Source organism: Cryptotermes secundus, unplaced genomic scaffold (genome assembly GCF_002891405.2).
Source record: "Cryptotermes secundus unplaced genomic scaffold, Csec_1.0 scaffold262, whole genome shotgun sequence".
NCBI lineage: Eukaryota > Metazoa > Arthropoda > Insecta > Blattodea > Kalotermitidae > Cryptotermes > Cryptotermes secundus.
Genome location: NW_019739214.1, coordinates 2,170,808 through 2,194,734, shown reverse-complemented (window position 1 = coordinate 2,194,734; position 23,927 = coordinate 2,170,808). Strand labels below are relative to the sequence as shown.

Here is a 23,927-nt window from a genome sequence, read left to right as displayed (position 1 = left end):
TGAAGACACTAAAATGTTTCGTACAGAATTGTAGTGTATATACGTATTCCTGCTAGGTTAACGACCAATCAAATGGTTGTCAGAAACTTCCTCGGCACTTTCATTGATATTTTTGGCAATGAGAACTCAGTGACTTAACGAACGCAGAACACGAAATTGCTTTCTGTTACTCATTACAATGAATGATAACAGGGCGGGCAAGGGGTGAAGAAGTTCGAAAGCTGTGGACAATTGCCGTTCGGTACTTGAATTGCAATGAGGTGTCAAAAGCGAGTAAGTGCTCCCCTGGGGAGCTGCAGTTTATTGCAGCGCTCTGCTCCTTGAGCGTGTAGAGCCGGTCCGAGGGTTAGGTTGCGGTATTGATTGGTTGGGTCGTGTCTGTTAGGGGCGGTGCTTGCAGCAGGGATGCAAGACAGAGAAGGAGATGCCGTCTCCCGCCGCCACAGTGAGTCAGTGTGCAGGAGGAGCAAGCTTAGAGCAGTCACACACCATGACGCCTGCAGACGCTACCCACTAGTCATCGGGTGTTTGGAGCGTCAATTATGGCTGCGGCGGAAAAGGAAGTTGGTGCGGGCGTTGAATCGGGAGAGCAAGGGTTGCTTCAGACGACCCCGTTCCGTTTCCTTCAAAGGTCTTTTAAAGACCCCGCCTTCGAGAAACTTTATCAGTCCTATAGCGTGAAACAGAAGCGTGCTGGTCTCGAGGTGTTCCTGTACGCTGCTATTCTGTATGATGTGTATATGTTGTTGGTGCCAGGTGGACAAGATGCCCTCATGCGTGGACTCACCATCGCTTTTCTTGGCCTCAATCTCGGGCTGTTGGCTTGGTGCTGCCGCGGGATCCAACACTGTTCAGCGTGGGCTGCTGTGCCTCATATCGCTTGGCATCTCGCCAACTCTCAGCTACTGGCACACCTGTTCCTCAAGAAAAACGAGGTGACTGGCAGGGATTCTCTGGGCTGGGTCTTGCTGCTGGACTACCTGCTCTTTGTGACGCTGCCCCTGAGGCTACGCTACTGTGTTGTGCTTAGTGTGGGCACATGTGCCTCATACCTCGTGGCTATAGTGGGACTCGGCAAGTCCGACACCCATCTTCTCCAACAGGTAGGAAGTCCCACTTTATATCTTGAGTGACGAGCATTCTCAGTAAGTCCATAGTTGCGTGAGGATAACCAGCAATATATAACATATAATTCAATCTTGTGAAAAACATCCTTAATTTGTCACAGTGTTGAAAATCCAACGATACGACTAAATTCTTTGCAATGTACAATGTAGCTGCAAGCATTTGCATTCTCCTTGCATTATTATTATTATTTATGTACGTTATACAGTACGTATTGTAATTTCAATTTGTATTTATTTAATAAGTTTATCCACATTACAATTTAAATCCTTGAATTATTGGTTAAGTTTGATATGTTTAATTTTACCGTAAATATTACTTATATTAAATTATGCATATGTATAATAGATCATAAGGGGGGAGAAGAGGAATGTATATAGGATATTGGTGGGAAAACCGGAAGGAAAGAGAATACTGGGAAGACCAAGGCGTAGGTGGGTGGACAATATTAAAATGGATCTTAGAGAGAGAGGATGGGATAGTATGGATTGGTTTGATCTCGCTCAGGATGTGGCCTAAGGGAGGGCTCTTGTGAACACGGTAATAAAACTTCTGTTTCCATAAAATTCTGGGAAATAACAGCTCATGATTCTCCGCTCAGCTTTATAACGTGCTTGTTTCTATACTTTTATCTGTAAACACCAAGAACGAAAACTACATTCAGTGAGGTGTCAGTGATTTTTCTCAGCTCCTACAGAAAAAATTCAGGGTATTGCTTCATTACGCAACGACTGCTTTCTCCCAATCCTTTCCAATTCATCGTTCATCCTATCATCCCATGGCATATAATTTCGATTTTGAAAACACAGTTAAAATGCCCACTAGTGGAACGAAAACAGCTGTTTGGGTCACATCACAAATGCTAAGAAGATAAATTTAAGGTAGAATATGAAATATCTCCTGTTTATAAACACGTGGCGAGGGTATTTTCGTCTTCTGGTCAAGGCTGCAGAAAAATAATTTTGCCAGCGTTTATTTTTCCAGTGGCTCCGGTTTAGAAAGAGGTTAATGTCGTGTCAAAGTAAATGTACTAAAAGCTAAAATTAAATCAAGCATCTAAAATCTTATGACAGTTCGTCTAGCTTGAGGGAGAAGACTGAAGCATATTTTTTGCCTCCGTTAATTAAATGCTAAAAAATTTAAAGTGTATTAATACACATCGATAAATACAAGTTTTAATTAATCCCTAACATATGTTTTACTTCAACGAAAAAAAATGATCATATGAAACATGTCTTAAAATGCAGATTTAAAATAACTACGTTGATTTGTTAGCGTCACGAGGTAGCGTAGTTGTTTGAGGCGCAGTGTTACAAGCTGGAAGGTGGCGGGTTCGCATCCCGATAAGTTCATTGGATTTTTCAATGGACGTAATCTTTCCAGCCGCTTATGTACCTGGGGTCGACTCAGTCTCTAGCATAAATGAGCACCAGGAATATTCCCGAGGTTACAGGACCACCGCGGCGCTTAAGGCTGACAATCTTAACACCATCTATTAGTGGATTGTATAGAAAATGTGGAATCCTCGACGTCTCACAATCCTATGGCCCTCCACGGCCTGTTTTACCTTTACATTGACTTGTTGAAAACAAAGTGCCTGCCTATTAAACTCGAGAAAAGAGACGCCGAGCATTCCTTGTATTAATCAGCAACAATAGTCACTACTCACGTTGTCATACAAAGATTACTTCCGCCCCATTTAATTTTCTAAATTTTATGATAACGTTAATATTATCTGTGATATTGATTCTCCTCTCGGGTCTTAGCGCTGTATGGATAGGGTTGTTGACGTTTAGAAGGTAAATGCTTCCATCATCTTCAGGGTGAGTATGTATATATAAATATTAGTTCAACAAGCAAGATGGAGAAGGGTAAGACTTGTTCTTGATCCTGGTCAATACGAACAGTTGACAGGGATATGTTATCAAAACGACACTCATGATTTACTTGAATTTTGACAAGCAAGACTTGGTGTCGGTATTTCGGAAAATGTCGCTGCAGATGGCGAGACATTTCGTAAACGTTCTCCCGATTCTGTGAAAACATTTTATAGCTTACTGTAAATTCAGAGAAGTTGTAAATCTATTTTGATCGCTGATGTCACCGTAAGGTCTAGCTATAACAATATGTAGTAATATGCTTTTTCTTGGCCGGCAAACCTGGGGGAGTCGTGTAAATTTAATTAACATTTTAGATGGGGTGCAGTAACATACATTTTCAGAAGTCTCCGAGTCACCCAGAGCGACTCTGGGCTGCATCCAAACTAATACCTAATGGGTACCGGGAGCATCTTCCCCGGGTGTAAAGCGACTGGGGCGTGAAGCTGACCACTCAACTCCAACTAGTACCGAGGACAAGAAAATGTGAATCTATCCACTCCCCCATAAGCCGTCATGGCGTAGTGCTTAATAAGCACAGGAGCAAATTTACCTTTATATTATATTAGGTTATGAGAAGGATGAGACCAAAGCAATAACTGAAATGTGTTCAGTCGGTGTAAAGAACGAATTCTATTAATTTTCGTGCAATATAAAGGAGAAAATCCAATGCGAAGAATCGCGAGTTTTATAGAACAATGCAAAGTTCCCATGAATGGGAGAAACTGATTAGAGGAACATACTCGTATAATGGGTCTCATTTTTTTGTCACTAATGAAAACAATAGCTGAAATTTAACGGGAAATATTTCTTTCTTATCTCCATCTAATACATTAATCCTCTTAAAACAATGAATTAATCAAGAGTTTTGAATATTGAGCTGCTATTTGTGTAAGTGTGTAATGTCACGTGTAGGAGGGTACGCGTGACGAAATGACGGGTTCCAGTTCGGATGATTGGATTTATTAGCACCTTGGTTAAAGTCTCTCTTGATCACAAGTATTTACAGCGCTATCGCTGATTTACACACTTTAATTTCACCATTGCACACGCACTAGGACTTTCCGTCTTAACTAGTCGTCTCCTGTGCAACGGATCTCAACACAGAAACTAGAACACTCTCACAGAGTCACACACCCCAAATATTACACATAAATGAAGTCTTCAAATCACACGCAACGTCATTACACGACCGACTGTCCGTGACTCTCTGCTAACAAGATGTCACTTGAACGGAACTGCACGTAAAAATGTAACCTATTAAAGTCAAAGTCAAAGTCACGTTGAGACTGACCGTCAGTCAGTCAGTAAGTCTTGATGTCGAGCCCCAGCATGATATTTACTACTGTTTGACAGTTACGGTCATGTTTCCGTGGTTGCCCTCTCTGAGAAGAGGACGGGTCTGTCTTCTGTATATGCTGCTAGCTCTAGCCAGCGCAGTTTTTCTCGGGTCTGAGTCCCTTGGGGCTCACGACGATATTGTCACGTATTGGGCGTATATCGCGACAAATAACTTCACGCCGTATTTGATATAGCGAATTTTATTTACATTCGCACTTACAATCACCCAAATTACATATTCACAATTACTGCTATCTGCAGTATCACAAATACTACACTCCAAATGCCAGAATACAACTGACTGGTTGCTGGCTAACTCGGAACTAACTAGGAACTAACTCGGAGGTAGCTCGAGGACTGACTGTGAATAGCCTTCGCTGCGCCTCATGTAGCCTCGATCGGACAATACAGAAAACGGCCACGTAATAAGCACCCTTGTTGCCTGGCGCTGTGTTGCTAGTAACGCTAGCGGTAGTAACCGCTGTTACCACCGTCGTCTCTCGCAATCCTGTTTACCCGTGCTGCCCTTGGTGACGTCATCGCTGTTGACTCGCTTTGCATAGCGACCAGGATGCTAGGAGTCGGCTAACTTCGGCTCACTTCGGCTTCGCTCGGCGCATCACGGCTGGCGGGGGTGGGGGAGGGGCGTCATCCATAGCTCAACATGTCACAATATTTTACTGTCTCATAATTCTGACTTACCTTTTCGTCGCCTCCTACGACTCGCAGGGTCACGGTGGAGGTATTCGACCCAGCTTCCACACGGGGGTGTAACCTGTTACATTTATAACTGTCGTTATATAGCCTCCTCACCGACCAAGCAGAAAATACAGCCTCTATTGTTGAAACATGTTTCCCGCACGATTGCATATCAAAGGTCGCGAAACGGAGCCGAGAGGAAGCCAGTCACATGATAGCTACCCCGCCAGTTCATTGGCGCGTTGACGGTCGCATAACAACGGCGCGATAAACATTGTCCTATTGGTGTAAAGCGCTCAACTGAAGGGTATTTAGGGGTCGTTGCCTAGAAACGCTCTGGCCATCCATATTACAGTACAAGCTACTATGGCATGAGAACTACATAACATATTGACAAATATAACACACATATATACTCATAAGTTATCTCCTACTACACACACACACACACACACACACACGGACTCACACAGATACACATAGAATACACAGACACGGGTGTGCAAACACACACACAGATACATACACATGTACAGATACACACAGACACACACGCACACAGATACACACAGATATACACAAACACACAGACACATACGGACACACATAGAATACACAGACACGGGTGTGCAAACACAGACACACAGATATATACGCATGTACAGATACACACAGACACACACGCACACAGACACACGCACAGATACACATAGAATACACAGACACAGAGGTGCACACACACACAGACAGATACATACACATGTACAGATACACACAGACACACACGCACACAGATACACACAGATATACACAAACACACAGACACATACGGACACACAGATACACAGAGACACAGACACTCACACAGATACAGACAGACAGACACACACACACACATACATATATACACACACGTATATTGACGTCGTCATGCTTGGAGGAGGCAAGATTAAACCACAGAGTACTCATTTGAGTGGAATATTATTAAAATCTATCAGAGAATATTTAATCTTTCAATTGACAAAATTAATAAAAATAATTTCCATTCCTGAAGAATGTTTCGAAAGCAGTTACAGCATTAGTAGCCAATGTACACCGTCTGGTGTAAATCACACGTGTCTATCTGCATAAATATAGGCAGTATATAACGTACAGGCTGTTGTAAGCAGTCTGTATCTCCACTTTGTACATCGCAAATCCACTTTCCTCTTCCACCTCACTGCAGCCTCAAGTGTTGCACACGTCTGCTGCTGCCACCTTTGTACCTCCCTACACTTCTGAAGGCACAGAAACTTGGGCCCAGTAACCCGAACTAATTAACACAAAGACTTAACGCGATTAGTGAGCGTTCAGTAATATCGTGTGGTTGAGGGGACTGAACTTAGCAAACTTCAAGATTGACAACTCATATTAATTTTGTGGAATTTGTCACGGAAAAGCTTGTGATGAGAATTCTCTCTGATCCCTTAAGTCTATACCCCGTAGCCTCTTTGTTATGTAACCAACCAAACAACGATAATTCCCCTTAAAATACCGTCAGTCACGCAGTGAGTAGGGGAATTCTCCTGTTATAAATACCGTTTTCACTTGACCTATATATATCGCGCAAGCTGTATGTAGTCCACACTCTGTTCACTGAACACATATTTCAGTATCATAACACGTCTATGCCTAGGTCTTGCAAGTGGCTTCTTTTCTTAAGGGTTTATTCATTCATTCATTCATTCATTCATTCATTCACACACTCACTCACTCATTCATTCATCAACGGCTCTGCAGCCATTTGTTGGGTCCTGGCCCCATCTTCAGTTTTATAATCTTTTTTTACACAGACGGTAGGACTCGTTGGAGACTGTCCCTTAAGGTTCACTGAATAAGATTCTGTAGGGAAAGGATAATTTAGCAAACATAGGGGTAGGCGTGATAATAATATTAAAAAAGATCTAAAAAATATAGGATGTAAATATTTTGCTGTTCCAAATCCACAGAGAATAATGGCAAAGGGTCTTTGGTAAGTCTATGTCGTACAATATATATAAGATAAACACCGTCTTAAGTATAACAATTTTATTGTAGTTCTTTCTTCCTTCTCCTCACTCCACACTACATGTTTCGGCCCTAAACGGCCATCATCAGGTGTGTATTCTCACGTAGCTGCTACACTGCCTGTTAAAATTTAAAATCACCAGTCTTTCTAATTGTATAAACTGTTTGTTAACCTACACGCGTTAATTTTGATTTTTATTTAGCGCTTTCTTTTAAAAATTTAATTCAAGTTAAAGTATCTATAAAATTTCTGTTCTTTTCCTTTTTCAAATTTTAATTTTAAAATTTGAAAAAGGATTAAATTTTTAAAAGAAAGTGCTAAATAAAAATCAAAATTAACGCGTGTAGGTTAACAAACAGTTTATACAATTAGAAAGACTGGTGATTTTAAATTTTAACAGGCAGTGTAGCAGCTACGTGAGAATACACACCTGATGATGGCCGTTTAGGGCCGAAACATGTAGTGTGGAGTGAGGAGAAGGAAGAAAGAACTACAATAAAATTGTTACACTTAAGACGGTGTTTATCTTATATATATTGTGCGAGTGTAACAGGATGCTCAAATATAATATTCTATGTCGTACGTTTATAATATTTCGTACTTTGTGACCTTTGTTTCCCAGTTCACTGATGATATCTGTTGTCGGTGTGGGGTGATGTAAGTTTCTAATCACAATTCTATATGCTCTGTCTTGTTTTAATTGGTAAGAGTGGTGTATTATTTTTTCTTCTTTGAGGGGGCAGATTAATTTTCTGTAGGTGTCTGGTGTAGGTGCGTTGATTTGGACTGTATTATCCGGGAATGTTTTGGTATGGTATGTCTCTGGAGCGACAATTTGAGGTATGTTGTCAGTCATCTGTTTGTAGTTTGTAACCCCATAGATGTAAATTGGAGTTGGTTTGGGGCCTTTCGGTTTACCGTCATATGTATAGTTTGTCTGAGTGGTTTCTTCTTTCGAGGGTTCAGTGTTTGGGTCCGCAAGTACTTGAAACTTATTTGTTGTCGCAACTTGTGCGGTGTTGTCCTGGATGTGATGGGTAATTTTTGTCAGTTTTCGTTTTTTTTTTTTTTTGTGACAGTCTGTCAAGGGAATTGCTTCTCATTTAGGGTTTGTCCTCTTCACTGGTTGTGTCCCAGGAATAATGTGATGTTGTTCTTGTTTGATTTATGGTTTGAGGGCCATTGTTTTGTTTGAGACATTGGTTATGAGGGGGGGGGAGTGTTCCAGTGGAGCATGGTTAGGCAGTGGCTGTGACTGTCCCATAATCATTGGGGAATGCTGGGTTGGAGGTGAATACTGAGAGAAATTTGATGGTTGTGGAAATGGGGAATGTTGGATTTGAGTGGGATATTGGGAGAAGTTTGTTAGTTGTGTCTTTGAAGGGTATTGAGATTGCATTTGGTACTGAGGAAGGTTAATGGTTGAATGGGGAATTAATATTGTATTGTTTGGTTTGGCCCCGGGCCGTTTCCAGTTGGAAACAACAGAACTTACTTGTTAAAATTAGCTGTATCTTCACCACGCTGGTTTATTGTTGACTATTTTAAGTTGTACTCAGGACAATAGTAAACTGCGTTTGCGAAATGTTTATCTAGTAGAATTTTCGTTGTTCTTGAGCCTACAGAGCTACGGTCGGTTTCAACGTAAGTCGAGTGTATATTCCGTTTACTGCGTACACACGATTCACGGAGCGATGCACAGACACGTCCGCTCTCTTCAGCGACTAGTAAGTGACTCATACTTTAAATAATGAGAATATATCAGGACGAACTTCCTTCTAGGAACTACAGCTCTGCTGGATAACAGCAAACACGGAAGGATTTGTTACATCACGCTGTAGTCTTCTGAGACTTGTAGTCTTGTAGGTGGATACTGGCATTTCAGAAGAGCGTACTATAACCACTTTCAGGCCTGAAGGCACATCAATGTGCAAAAAAATTAAAGACACATATTACAACACTGAAGATGGAAGCAGCACGTTCTTCCGAAATTTCAGTATCCGCCTAACAGACAATGCTACAACCCAGACGATTAAAGACTAAAAAATTATCGCAGTAGATATCTCAGAACTTTCACGTCTCCACTCTTTTCAGAGATGCCTACAGTTAATCCAAGCTGACAGTTTTGTAGTCCTAAGTTGTCAAACACAATTCAGTGCTGTTTAATGTGAGTAAGTCATACATGCAATATATTAACTCCATGTTTTACGAACATTTATTTAATGAGCATTCGAGATGACGAATTTAGAAAATCAATACCCCAATTTTCTCTGCATGTGACGCTTTTGCACCTCAAAGAAAACACGCCAAACATTGCGTATGTTGTCATCCATTTCACTTCTACCAGCGAAATATTAATCGGAAATCTGTGTCCTTCGGAGCCGCTTCAATTTATGTTCCATATTTTGTTTAATTATTACCTTTATACTTCTCTTAGTTTAATTTATATTTAAGATTTGAAGCTTTGACAACAAACGGAAACACTAAGTTCTCTGGCGAAAAGTTTTCGTTAATTTTGAACAGAAGTTATTATTATGATTGCTATTATGATTATTATCTTCATTATCATCCCATCTACACTATCACCGACATCACTATCATCGAATTCATAATACTTAATCATCACTCATAAACATTACTCATGGAGCTGAGCCCTTCTTGAGAAGCCGTGAATTGTGCAGCTACTCAAGAGCTTCCCAGCATTTTATGGAACCAGACGGCTCATTACTGTGTTCACAAGAGCCCTCCACTGGTCCCTATCCCGATCCAGATCAATCCAAACCATCCCATCCCATCTCTCTAAGATCCATTTTAATATTGTCCGCTCACCTATGTCTTGGTCATCCAAGTGATCTCCTTTCTTCCGGCTTTCCCACCAATATCCTATATGCATTTTCCTTCGCCCCATTCGTGCTACATGCCCTGTCCATCTCATGCTCCTTGACTTGATCACTCTCATTATACTTGGAGAAGAGTACAAGCTATGAAGCTCCTCATTATTCAGTTTTCATCAATCTCCTGACGTGATTTTTAATACTGTACCTAACTAAGCAATTAACTCGATGTACTTTTCATAAAGGCAAGAGTTCTTCATTCAGTTAAGAGCAGTTTTGTAAAAAGATTTTGTACCATCTGCACATTTTTATCAGTGCTAATTCAGATATTTTCAATTATTGCTAATGTTTCTTTGTACACGTATAATTCAAGGTTACATACACTTCTATAATAACAATGCGCATGCAAATGGAGACTGAAATGAATCAGAAGATACAGTCATGGAAAGAACGATAAATCACAGAGGTTCGGGGCCATTTAGATATATCTCGAAGGAAGTAGAATATTTCAAATTGATAACAGCTACGCCCCTTGCTAGCTGTCCTTTTTGTAGCAGCTACATTTTGAGTGGGACTGAAAAGCAGTAACGTTCTGCTTCAGTAACTGCGTGTCCCATTTCATTTATCTGATATACTGAGTTCGAGGCTTAAGTTTCATGACATTGAGGGACATTTTTTATACGTGTATAAAAGAGGGCATTTCTTCAAAAGTTCAGTAAAAACTTGGAAACTTTAGTTCCTATTGAAAGGATCCATTTTGAGAGAGGCGAAAGAACCGTAGTCTCTAAATGTCTCAACAGACATAGTTTCCTGTCTGCAGCATTCGACAGGCGCATGATACAAAGTAAACACCTTCAGACAGTCATAACGAACGTATTTATTGGAAAAGCGTGTTAATGTGAAATTTTTCAGTAAATCTATGGGCTGGTAGAATAACGAAGTAACTAATTAACTAACGCAGTGGATAGACGTGGAAATGAAAATTAATAAACTCACTTTTTTAAAGATTTTATTTTACAGACATCCATTACCTTGCATACGTATATAATATGTACCTACATTCATGTACACTTACATAACAGGTACATACATTCACACATACATACATGGCGGTTCGAAGTTGCGTACTTGGTCGAAGCATCATGCTACAAGCAGGAAGGTCGTGGGTTCTTTTCCCGATAAGGTCAATTGACCTAATATTTCCAGATGCTAGCCGCACTATGGCCCTGGGATCGACCCACCTTCTAAGAGAAATGAGTACCAGGAATATTCTTAGAGGTAAAGGGTTTCCCGACGCGTAAGGCTGATAAACTTACCGCTATCTGTGAGTCGACTGTCTAGAAAATGTGGAAACCTCGACGTCTCACAACTCTATGGGCCTCCACGGTCTTTTACAGGGATTAATTTACCTTTGTTACATACATATTTCTCTTCGTGCAATAAAATCATAATAATGTTGGATGGTATTACGAGTGAGCATGCAGTGCTGGAAGGCAGTAGGTACTAATTCTGCCGGTAGGTGGCTCCGCCAACAACAGTCTCTCTGCCGTCAGCTATCGTCATTTCCTTGAATAATTCGTATTAATAAGAGCTTATTGAAACCTGCATTTTATATTTATTCAATGTTGGATGTGTGATTAGACAGTGAATGTGGTAAGCGGAGCCTCTAGTACTTACACACATTCATACAGTAGTGGAAGGTGGTGGAATTCTACGCAGCGAGTTATTATACGCAATCAGTTTTCTTCATGTATTTAGTAGATACGAAGTTCGTAACAGCAGCGCAGCTTAGAGGCTGACATCGTAACCGAATCCATTGTGAATATTCGCTATCTTAGTTTAGCCTGTGAGGAGCAGACTAAGAAGTTACCACGCACATTTCGAACATTTTGTTATAAGAATTGCTGGAACAACTTTGTATGGTAAATACCATTCATTGTTTATTCCTGTACATCCCAAACTATCTATCCTAAAGGTAATTCAGGACTTCAGTTACACAGAATTACAGGACACTGTTGATTAGTTCTGTGTTTTGAGATATATAAATTCATGTAGTCCATTAATGTTCGACTGGCATTTAGGAGGAATTTGTCGCCTCAATTTAATGGCTGAAAAGTAAGCCAAGTAAGAAACCAGCTCGAAACAGGCAGTAAGAAAAGTTTTAAAGAATAAATACTTAAATTTAGAACACTATAGCTGTCACATAATATCTGAATTCGACCCCCCACCCCAAGTAGCGGGTCATATGGAAAGAATATTAGAAGGCACCTAATTATAACTATTCTAAATGAAAGATTAAATGAATATGGAATCATATGGAGAGGGAATATTAAGAATCACAAGCAGAAAATACTGTCACGTTTACTAGTATTAGTGACTACAGACGGTGTTTTGGATTGGATGATTGGATTTAATGGCACCTTATTCACACAACTCGGGACTAAAGGCAATACAGCGCTATTGCTATCTACACACTTTAAAGTTCACCGTCACACACGCTCTAGGGTTCCCTATCCTCACTAGCCGTATCCCGACAACGGATTTATCAGAGTCTCACTGTCATTTCAAATCATTCATTCTGTTCATCGTCTAATTCCTTTCTTGCCCTTAATCTGCAACTGACAATTCAGAAAACTCGACTCAATTCAATTGCTCTGCTCCCAAGCTCATATCCTGGAAGGCTGGTATCTGGAAACTCAACTCGCTTTTTCTCAACTGAACTCTTCTTTATAACCACTTTGCACCGACCAAGCAGAAAACACAGCCTCTCTAATGTTGATACGGCGTGTTTAGAGCGCCATTGTATAGCAACAGAAGTTACTAGATTGTTGCTTGTGTGTTCGTTGCCGCGGAATTGTGTTTACAGAATCGTTGCCTAGCAATGTACATCTATTTTGATTTCTCTATTCCGGCTCTCGGATCTCATGTCACAACATATTGAAACTAGTCGACGGGTGCAGAAAACTCTGCAACGCAATGTGAGAAACAGTTCCTGTTATTAGGTATTCCACAGTTTATTAGACGCAGAAAACAATTCTTCCTCTGTTCCCCATGGTGAAAATGATAATTTATGTTTTCATGTCCGCTGTATCACTCCAGCACTGTTCCATACTTACTCATTAATACTTTCCTTCCTCCTTATGGATGAAGACCAAGTGCTTCTGTCTTTCCTTGCAACACTCTCATACGTATATTGAAATCAAAGGGGCTGGATTAAATTAACGTACACGTGTATGTTCATGTTTGTATAGTGATCACACGAGTAGACTACTCGATGTCGTTACGGTACTAGTGCTTTCCTTATGGAAGGGAAAAACATATTACTGTACTCGAGCCAACGCATGCAACAACAAAGTTTAAAATTTGTCAGAGTTTTCGTTCCTAAAAAGATCAACCCTTGTATTTATATTTATTGACTATCATTACTATTTACTCTCGGTATTTCCGAAATACTGAGAGAGATACACAGATGGCCGGATACTGTGACATAGCTAGGAAGATACATAGACAGATAATTTAATAACAATTTTACTGAGACTGAGATAAATTAAAATTTGGAGTCACACCAATAAGTAAAAGTGTAAACCCTATAAGAGATACATAGACAGAGAGATATGTAAGATTTAAGGTTCTCACAGTTGAGGTTATGAAGAGTTTTATCATCCGAGATATAACGCCGCGTAGTCCGTTGAAAGTCGACAAACGTTTCGGAGTAATATGTTGCCTCCATCTTCAGGGTCGATGAACAAGCCCAGTAAGAAACCGGCATAAAGCATGGCGGTTCTACTTGCTCCCTGCTCCACGGTGGTTTCTTGCTTGGCTTGTACTTCATTCCTGAAGATGAAGGCAACATATTCCTCCGAAACATCTGTTGATTTTCAACAACTGCGCGGACTTATATCGGACAAGACAGAAATCTTCAGATAGATAAACAGATGGATGGATAGATCGATAGATAGATAGAGAGATCGATAGATAGATAGATAGATAGATAGATAGATAGATAGNCCATGAAACGCGGAGAATAAATTGGGAATGGTATAGGAAACTGGATTGACCAAAGCTGATATATTATGAAGAAAGCAGTCTTTTGGGATTTGGCACCGTGTATAAGTGGTGTTAACAGACGTTTCGGAGGAACGTATCGCCTCCATCTTCAGGATAGAAGAAAATATAAGAATTCTGCAAGCGAAGAGACAGTGAAAACCGGTAAAAGCTATCACGGTCTCTTCGCTTGCAGAATTCTTATATTTTCTTCTACCCTGAAGATGGAGGCGATACGTTCCTCCGAAACGTCGGTTAACACCACTTATACACGGTGCCAAATCCCAAAAGACTGCTTTCTTCATAGTCACCGCCGTGAAAGCCTCAAATCTTACATACTGATATATTATGTGGGAAATTATTTGAAAGGGATTTGGAAAACAAGAAGAACCCCAGGAGAAACGGTCTCAAGGCTGAAATTTGAAACCTTAGACTTCCTGATTACGAAATGGTAAAGCTGCGTATTCGATCGCGACTTCCTGTAGTAATTAATTAGACGATCAATGAAATAATTAATAAATTACCTAACGAACTATCGAACAAAAACCAAAGGAATTTAATAGAATCCGAAGTTCAAGATCGCTAATATGAAAGTCCGTCTTTGAACAATATCCTGGGTTATTTCTAACAACTTCTCATAATCATAATAGATTTCTTTGTCTTATAATTTCACCACCCAAAAAATCTTCAGTGACTTATACACGTCACAGAATTCATCCTTACGTTATACGGAAAATATTCTTTTGCATTGGGCTGTTTGGTTCAGCAGTAAAATTATAGAATTGCATTCCACAAGTGCTCGTTTCGAAACTCGCCTGGGACACCGAATATTCTGACTGTATTTTTTCTTAGTTATTCTCAGTCCCTCCAGACAAATGCCGGGATAGTACTGTCACGTGCATGAGTGACAACAGACGGGATTTGGATTGATAATTGGATTTATTGATTATTTGCAGAAAGTAACACGTAAATAAAACACTATCACTATTTTACGCACTTTGCAGTTCACTAGAGAACACACTAAGTCTTCTCAGTCTGCTGTCTTCACCAGTCATTGCCTGGTAGCGACTTCGAAACGCCGGACGTTCCCCATACTGGGTTTCCGAAATATCTCCGTACCTCAGCTATCAACTTCTAACAACATCTGAACTACCGCAATCATCTAGCTAGCAGCTTACCCGTTCATTTCACTCCATTGTACTCAACTGAAATGAACTGAACTAGCTCCATTAATCGTCCCGCTTATAACATCAAGGCACGGACCGTACAGAAAACACAATTCCTCTGTTGATGTATCCATTGTCGAGTGCACAGCCATCGGCGCGGACTAAGCAGAAAACACAGTTTTCCAGCCCGTCTCTTGGCGCATGTTAGGAATTTATTGCCTAGAAAATGGGCGTTATTTATAGTGTTACTTAGCAACGGGTTTGCATCTTACAGTAATTTGATCAGACAACAACCGCTTCCTTCAAAATCCTATACAGTTTATCAATCATCGTTCAGTAAGACGCTATATAGTGTAGATACTGTCAGAGTCGTTAGGCAACCCTCACATGAGCATGTGATTCTTCATTTCACCCACAGAATTAGAACATAGCCCTATGTTAAAATCTGCTTCTCAAGACATGAAACACGATGTGGAACATGGCACAATGAATACTCTATAGGCTGAGCATATGTAATTATGATCCAAATCACTAGTAAAAAATTCGCCTTTCATAGAAAATTAAAATTTTCTTTTGTGCGTTATTCAACGTTGTCTTCGATGTCAACACTATACAGCATTTGATTGAAAAGATCTGGAAGGAACCGGTAGTGGCCAATGGCGGTATTACTTCGAAGTTTTCCTGGAAATACTTGGGAAAACAACAAAGAGCCTCTCAGCTTAGCCTGTTTCCCAAGTACCTTCCGAATACAAGATTAGAGCTTATTTCTAAACCAACTTATTCGGAAAATTACTCTGTTATTGAGCTGCACAGATACATAGTTCCTATCTCTCTCTCTCTCTCTCTCTCTTCCTTTCATTTTCCTTCTGCCGTGATTTCCTCCTCTCTTCTTCCCGTCCCTTTCTCTCTCTGTTCATTAATTTGTTCGTGACTGAACAACAAACTCTTCCTTCTTGCGAAATAAGAATTCCCTCTGAAATTAATGCCGCGAAGTACAGTACACAACAAAATTGTTTGAATTGAAAACGATAGATGCAAGACCAAGCAGTATTCCGTTAAAATGCTATTATTCACTTATATTTCAGCTCTGAACATGCACTTGAGGTGAATTACCACAGATTTTCACTGAGTATTGTGTTGACTAAAGAAAGATCAGATTTAGGACTCGTTTTAGTTTAACCTAGATTCAGTATTATACAAGTAAGTGTAAGCTTGTGGTCAATCACAGTGGCCGCACTGTCTGAGGCATGAACTGTCTTCGCCCACTCAAACACTCTGGTTCGAATCCCAATCGAGGCATGGATGGTGTCCGAATTTCTTCTGTGTTTTCCTTGTATTGTGTAGGTAGCAGCCTTGAGATAGAAACGAATACCCATCCAGGGTATCCTACCAGCTGCCTATAAGATCCATATTTCCAGATTAATTCTGATGGGAAACAGACCAGAGAGCCTAGTAAGAAATGCAGAACAAAGACGTTTATCACTGAGCTTAATTAAGTAAAACACCATAAATTTGTATGAGAGAGTGGGGATATAGCTCATCACATGCTTCAACCTTGGTACTAGAGGGGGGTGAACAGTTAGATTCACGCCCCAGCAGCTTTGAAACGAGAAGGCTCCCCCTTTACACATTAGACGGGAGGCTGTGTGTGCCCTTTTTGTGTTCTGGACGCTATGATGGAGAGTCAAAAAGCGGGCAAAAAATGAAAGTAAAACAGCTGTACTGGATGCAATGGGTTTTCTGCCAGTATTAGTAGGTACCTGCATAGTCCAGCTTCATGACACTCTAGGTGGTAGACGCATATACGCATGTTCAGAGGCTGGTTTCAGTAGTCAAAATGACCACCGTGCTTAAGGTGAGCAACAGCGAAGAGCAGCTTTCTGTTTTGTTTCTCTTTGTGGGCAAAAGTAGACAATGTAAAGGATATTCATAAAGAGATGTTCCTGTTTACGGTGGGAAGTGTTTGTCTTGTAAAACGGTTCACAGCAGAGCCAAGAAATTCTCTCAAGGGCGTTGCTCGACCAGGTGTAGAGGTTGCTGAGTCAACAGTCAAAAGACTTGTTTTCGACGCACTGGTAAACGATGGGACAAGTGTAACGTTATTGGTGGAGGATATGTCGTTAAATAAACGTTTTTTTGTTTCGAATATCACATGCTTTATGTTTTACATCCATCCGTGACTTATTTACTGACTCTCCCTTGTGCACTACATTTACTGATATATAGTGGGTATTTTTTCATTCAAATTTCACCGTTGTGTAAGTATTTCAGGCGGTCACGTCTAGATGGATTAAGTGGAAATGCAAGAGAGGCACATCCCTTCAGATAAGTCCTCACTGTAAATAAGTTATATTTAGCCTTCTCTTCCGCAGTTCACTTCATTATGGCGCCCTGCAGCTGTGGCCTTAGACCCCAATCAATGTCCGACTGCTACAGATAGAGCAGAAGGTCTACTGCTGAAGAATTGCCTATTCTACGCGCATTTCAAATTAATGTATGAGTGCCCCTCAGCTTCTGACAGTATGATATATAGCAGGATCGCTGCAAAAACTTCTCTCCTCGGACATCTACGTAATTTATAATAGTATTAGGAGAGAGTTGTGTATGTAGATCTCTCCTGAATATTAAAATAATTTAGAAAATTCTTGGGCAATTTAATTTTAAGTGAAGCTAAAAAAACCATCACATTAAAGAATCCTGTGTTCTCAGGTATAGCAATGTGAAGTCCGTTGAAAGTGAAATTTTCGGATGAAAATACTGTCTCCGTCTTCAGGGTCGGGGAATAAGCCAAGCACAAAACCAGCATGAATCGGTTAACAAGAAGGGAATAAATCGATTCTGAATATGGGGACGACTTGTTCCTTCCGTAATGTCGGCTCAGTTCCAGCAGAATACACGTCGTCATATCCCAGAAGAGAGGATTCTTCATAACCACCGCTGTAAGAGCCTCAAAACTCATAAATTGGATTAAAATATTAAAATATTAATTGAATTAAAATAAAATATTATAGAAAGCATGTGCTAGAACGATGCAGAAAATCCTTATTGAAGAAACAGGCAGTCTGTTTACTTTTCTGTCGAACAAATTTAATGCATCAAAACTGGGTTCGTGTTTTGGTACGTGCAAATAACCCTATCAGACTTTCTTTACACAAATGCATACAGGAATATCTACATTAATAACAAATCATTTTAATTAAAATTTTATTAAAATGGACAGTCCACACATATATACGTAAATCTTTGCAACTATTAAATTTTATTTATATATATAGAACATGGTTCAAAATGTAGCTTTGTTCGTCTTGTGTTTATGATATCTGCAATCTACACATCCTCCTACGGCACTGTACGTGAACAGAATGCACAGTGAAATAATTCTGTTGTACAGGGTGTGTTTACGTCAAACAAATATTTTTGAAAAATGTTTCTCTTACTGCCGAACAATGTGTACCCTGCAACAAATATTCGAAAGTAGGATTTGAGGTTCTCACAGTGATGGGTATGAAGATTCCGTCTTCTGTGTTATAATGTAGTGTAGTCCGTTGGAAGTCTACCGAGTTTCGAAGGAAAATGTCGCTTCCAACTTCAGGACAGAAGAGTTTGCTTGTTCTGCTTGCCACTTTTTGCGCTTTTTTCTTCCTTGGCTTTGCCATCGACCCTGAAGATGGAGGCGACATGTTCCTCCGAAACGTCGGTTGGTTTTCAATGGACTATATGGCGTTATATCTCAGATCATTGAACGCTTTAAGTATTAAAGCAATCGTATTAAGTGGGGAAGCAAAGAGATGGCGGAACTTATAATAAGCATAAGGAAAGGTTAAGTTGTCCCTATGCTTAACTAATTAAACACTATGCCATGAAGATGTTTGGGGGAGTGGATGTATTGATCCATATTTTCTTGAACTCGGAACTAATTGGAGGTGCAATCAGTTTCACGTCCCGGTCACTTTACCCCCAGGGAAAGAGCCCATTTGTTATCCATTGGATAGGAGGTGGGGTGGGTCCCGGAGACGATCTGGACGACGTGGAGAAATGAAAAATTATTTTGACCATACCGGGACTCAAAATTGCACCCCTCGGCCGCCCAGCCCGCAGCAAGCCGCTATACCGGCTCCTAGTATGCATAAAGGAAACGATAAATCCATAAAGGTAAGAAGGAAAATTTGTAAAGAAGAGACTAGTTGCAATAATAATATTAAACTGGACACTAAAAATATAATATGTGTAGTCAGGGCTAGCTTCAGGCGGTTAAATGCACGACACTGAGGGCTCATTATTAATCGGATAATCAAATTTTGGTTTACACAAAAGACGGAGAATTTCGTGAAGAGCTGAAAGCTATCAGGTTCTCAAGAAGAACACTGTTCCAGTTAGTAACTTAGGACTTCCATTGCAAACAGCCTGAGATGGAATTAAATTACATCTTCAGGGCTGATGTCAATATTCTGAAGAGAGACACAATGACATGTAATATAACCTGGTATTTGTACATAAGCCAATATATTTACGAGAGGGTCAAATTTGGCACGAAGCCCCATTGAGCAGGATTACGAAACTCATACGACTATATACTGTATTAGCAATGGAATGCTGCAAGTCCTGCTCTGAGAGTTCGTATTGACATCGTATTGGAGAAGCATTCTCAATATCAAGACTGGGTTATACGCGACAACTTCATCTGTATAAAGAATGCCGTTTTGGGGGATGTGGCGCCGTGTAGATTTTGTGTGAACCGACGTATCGGAGGAACGTATCGCCTCCATCGTCAGGGTAGAAAAACTCGCGAGCGAGGAACCAGCGTGAACAGGTCGTTGCAGTTAGATGCAATACGTTCCTCCGAAACGTCGGTTCACACAAGATCTACACGGCGCCACATCCCAGAAGACTGCATTCTTCACAGTCACCGCCGTGAAAACCTCGAATATTTCCTCTTTATAAATTATCGTAAACATGCTTATTAGTTTTAACATTAAAGAAGTCTGGATTCTAACCACATTATATATTATATACTCGTATTTATGGGTATCATACTGTCACGTATCCGGGGTTTGGGTGACTAATAAGGCAAGTTTTGGCTTTGATAGTCGAATTTATTAGATCTCTACACAACTGGTTACAACAGTTCACAAATCATTATCTTCGACTGGACACACTCGACTTCTGATCACACTTCACTACCCCACTACTCCGTTGTATACTTTTGTACTGACTGTGCTCACTTATAACTTCTCGGCACGGGCATCACGGAAAACACGGTCTTCTGTTATCAAGAATGACTACTTATTGGTCCGTTACCTAGCAATGGATATTCAACAAATGACAGATCCGGCCTCTCGTCAGAGAGGGCTCCCGACATGGACAGGAAACTAACTTTTATTTAAAAAGTAACATCTGGCCCAATGTGACTTTGACTTTGAATGGATATCCTTTTATTGAGCACTTGTGTCACGGAAACGTGTTTACCGACTCGTTCCCTAGCAATGGATCTACATATCACAATATCATTCTCGGAAGAGACAGCGAATATTTAAAAAAATAACCTTATTTATTCGGTCTTTTTTAATGGTGAAACAAAAATGCTAAAGTTAATTTGTCCCTGTGCTTATCAAATTGATCACTTCACCGTGAAGGCGTATGGGGGAGTGGAAATATAGATCCACATTTTCTTGACTTCGGTACTGGTTGGAGGTGAATGGTCAGCTTCACGACCCGGTCACTTTACCTCCGGGGAAAAAGCCTCCCGTACCCAGTGGATAGGAGGCTGGGTGGGCCTCAGAGCCGGTCTGGACGACGTGGGGAAGAGAAAACTTTTGACCTTAATGGGACTTGACCTCCGACCTCTCCGTCGTCCAGCCCGTAGCCAGTCGCTATACCGACTACGCTATCCCGGCTTCTACTTATGGTGAACCAATATATTACCTATGAGGGAGGAACTGGTCTTTCGACACTACTTATACTAATTGTGAGCAGGGATATTTCAATCGGTCTAGAGACTAGGCAACGGGTTGGACGACTGACAAAGTGGGGTTCAATTCCCGGCGTGTACAAGAGATTTATCTCTTCTCCGTAACGTCTAAATTAGTTCTGAGCTCCACCCAGCCTCCTGGTTCCTTTGGTGGGGGGTAGAGCGGCCGGGGAGTGAAGCTGATTACTCACATTCTTCTATTGCCAAGGTCAAGAACGGCGGAGCTTTACATCCACTCCCCATATCTTCTTGGCGCGGTGCTTAAATAATTAAATCCAGGGAAATTTTACCTTATTTATATAAATGTAATATTTCAGGGAACCTCTATATGTTTTATTTGCCGGGCTGATGGCTGTAAACCAGTGCGCGCTCTGCAGGTCCTGCAGTCTCAGTTCTCTTGCCTTCCGTCTTCTTGCAGACAAATGTTGAGACCATTCCAAATTACAAGTTGTAATTACATCCTTCTGATGCAGGATTTCCGTTTTAAATTAATCAAAATTAAACCCCTGGAGACACCCGAACTTATATTTCCCTGCTCCTACATTCCAGCAATGCACTTATATTACAAGTTAGTAAAGAAGAAAACTACAACAAAAGTACCAAAAGTACCAAATTAATTTGCATTAATGAACGAATTAACTAATTTGTTACAATCTAAGTGCATTAACGGATACTAACATCTTACTGCCTGGTCTTTATATTTGTAAACGAGTATGCAATTTACGACAAAATCACATATAAAGTACTGTGACATATAGACCCGTTGCTAGGAAAGGGCCGCAAACATTTAGACAAAGGTTCAAAAACAACAGTAGAAGAATAGTGTTTTCTGCGTGGTCTGTTCCGGTGCTTGCGCACTCAGCAATACATACAGCCACAGAGAAATGGCGTTTTCTGTAAGGTCCGTGCCTAAATGTTGTAAGCAGGACAATTAGTGAGAGTTACTTAATAGAGTGTAGTGCAGGGAAGTGAAGAGTTGACAGGTGAGTTAGTCAGAGAACTGCAGTTCAGTCACTGTGAGCTGTTGCTGTTAGAAGCTGATAGCTGAGGCACGGGGATAGTTCACGAAACCAGAGTAAGGGGAACGCCGGCGTTGGAAGTCGTTACCAGACAACGATTGACAGAAACGACTTTGTGCGTGCTGTATTGAACTGCTGAGTGGAATTAGCGGTAGCTCTGTAGTTATTCTTAGTTATGATCTGTAAGTGGTCAATACATCCAGTGACCAATAGAAACCCGTCTATAATTATTCATACACGTGAAAATACTTATATTCTTTGACAACAGCAATGTATCAGCTAATTCCTCGTTCCCTTACATCTATAGCTTATCCATCAGCCTCTTTATTTTCTCAAATATTTCAGAGGCGCAAAGAGACACAGAAGCTGCAGCGCATGTGACGTCATCCATTCAATCACTGACTCCAGCATTTAAAAATTTCTTTCCAGTGTTCTTTGCTATTTCCGTGTTTCTCTTATCTTTGATCTTCATCTTAAGTATCTCGTTCCTATAATGTTCCCATTCTTTCTTAACACGGATTTTATTTCATACTAAAATCATACTAACTAACTAACTAACTAACTGCATGGACCTTGTTTACATACAATTTTCCGTCGAAAACGCAATTATTTATTTCTTTATTCACATTTGCTTTCGCTATTAAAGCGACATATTTCGGCCCCGAACGGCCATCTTACGGTGTCCCATTAAGCCAGACCTGGTTACACTGCACTGAGTTTCATCCATTCCACGCGCATAGCTGAACATTTCGCAATGAAAATGTTACAATTGTGCTCAACTGTTGTGCATTTAAAATCTTGCATGCTACAGTTCAATCCATTTTAAAATCAATAAAACTCGTTAAAATTTTTAATTGGCCGGTCACGGTAGCCGAGCGGTCTAAGGCATGTACTGTCTTCGCTCGCTTGGAATCCGGGATCCTGGGTTCGATTCTCACTCAGGGCATGGATGTTTAGTTCGTGTGTGTGCGTTTTTCTGTGTCTGTGTGCAGGTATAGGCCTTGCGACGAGTTGATCACCCGCCCAAGGAGTCCTACCGCATGTGTAAGATCTAGAAAAACCGAAGTGAACGGAGAAGTTCATGGAGGTAGGTCTAGGCCCACTGGGGCGGTAGTGCCAAGGGAAAAATATAATTATATGAAACTCCTAATTCCACCTCATAAGGGGTGTCGTCCACTTGCCTAAGCAATAATATCAACACACTTAAGGCTTGGTCTTCCTAGTGGTCTCTTTTATTCTGGCTTTCCCACGAATGTCTTATATGCATTTCTCTTCTGTCCCGTGCTTGCCACATGCCCTGCCCATCATATCCTCCTTGACATGATCATTATAGTTATGTGTTGCTACTAGTATATGTTACGAAGCTCCTGATTATGCTCTTTTCTTCTTTTTTTTCCCCCTTTTCTTCTACCTCATATTAATTCATTCCACTTCGGTCCAAATAATCTCAACAATCTTTTCTCAAATACCTTCAGCCTACGTTCTTCCTTTAATTTCACACACCAAGTTTCACACTCACACAAAAACAAAAGTAAAATTATGATTGTACATATTTTAATTTNCACACAAACTAAACATCCATGCCCTCAGTGGGATACGAACCCACGATCCCGGTTTCCAAGCGAGCGAACACAGTACATGACTTAGACCGCTCGGCTACCGTGACCGGAGCTCTTTTCTTCTACCTCATATTAATTCATTCCACTTCGGTCCAAATAATCTCAACAATCTTTTCTCAAATACCTTCAGCCTACGTTCTTCCTTTAATTTCACACACAAAGTTTCACACTCACACAAAAACAAAAGT

General features: G+C 40.6%; 1 protein-coding gene across 1 annotated transcript in view; it reads left to right on the top strand.

The window, feature by feature from the left end:
• Positions 1–466: 466 nt before the first annotated feature.
• LOC117282028 (adenylate cyclase type 3) overlaps positions 467–23,927 on the top strand; it is a 295,000-nt gene continuing 271,539 nt past the window's right edge. The window contains exon 1 of the mRNA XM_033754352.1: positions 467–1,103. Within this exon, the coding sequence (XP_033610243.1) occupies positions 543–1,103 (561 nt within the window). The 5' untranslated portion in view covers positions 467–542. The remainder of the gene's footprint in view (positions 1,104–23,927) is intronic.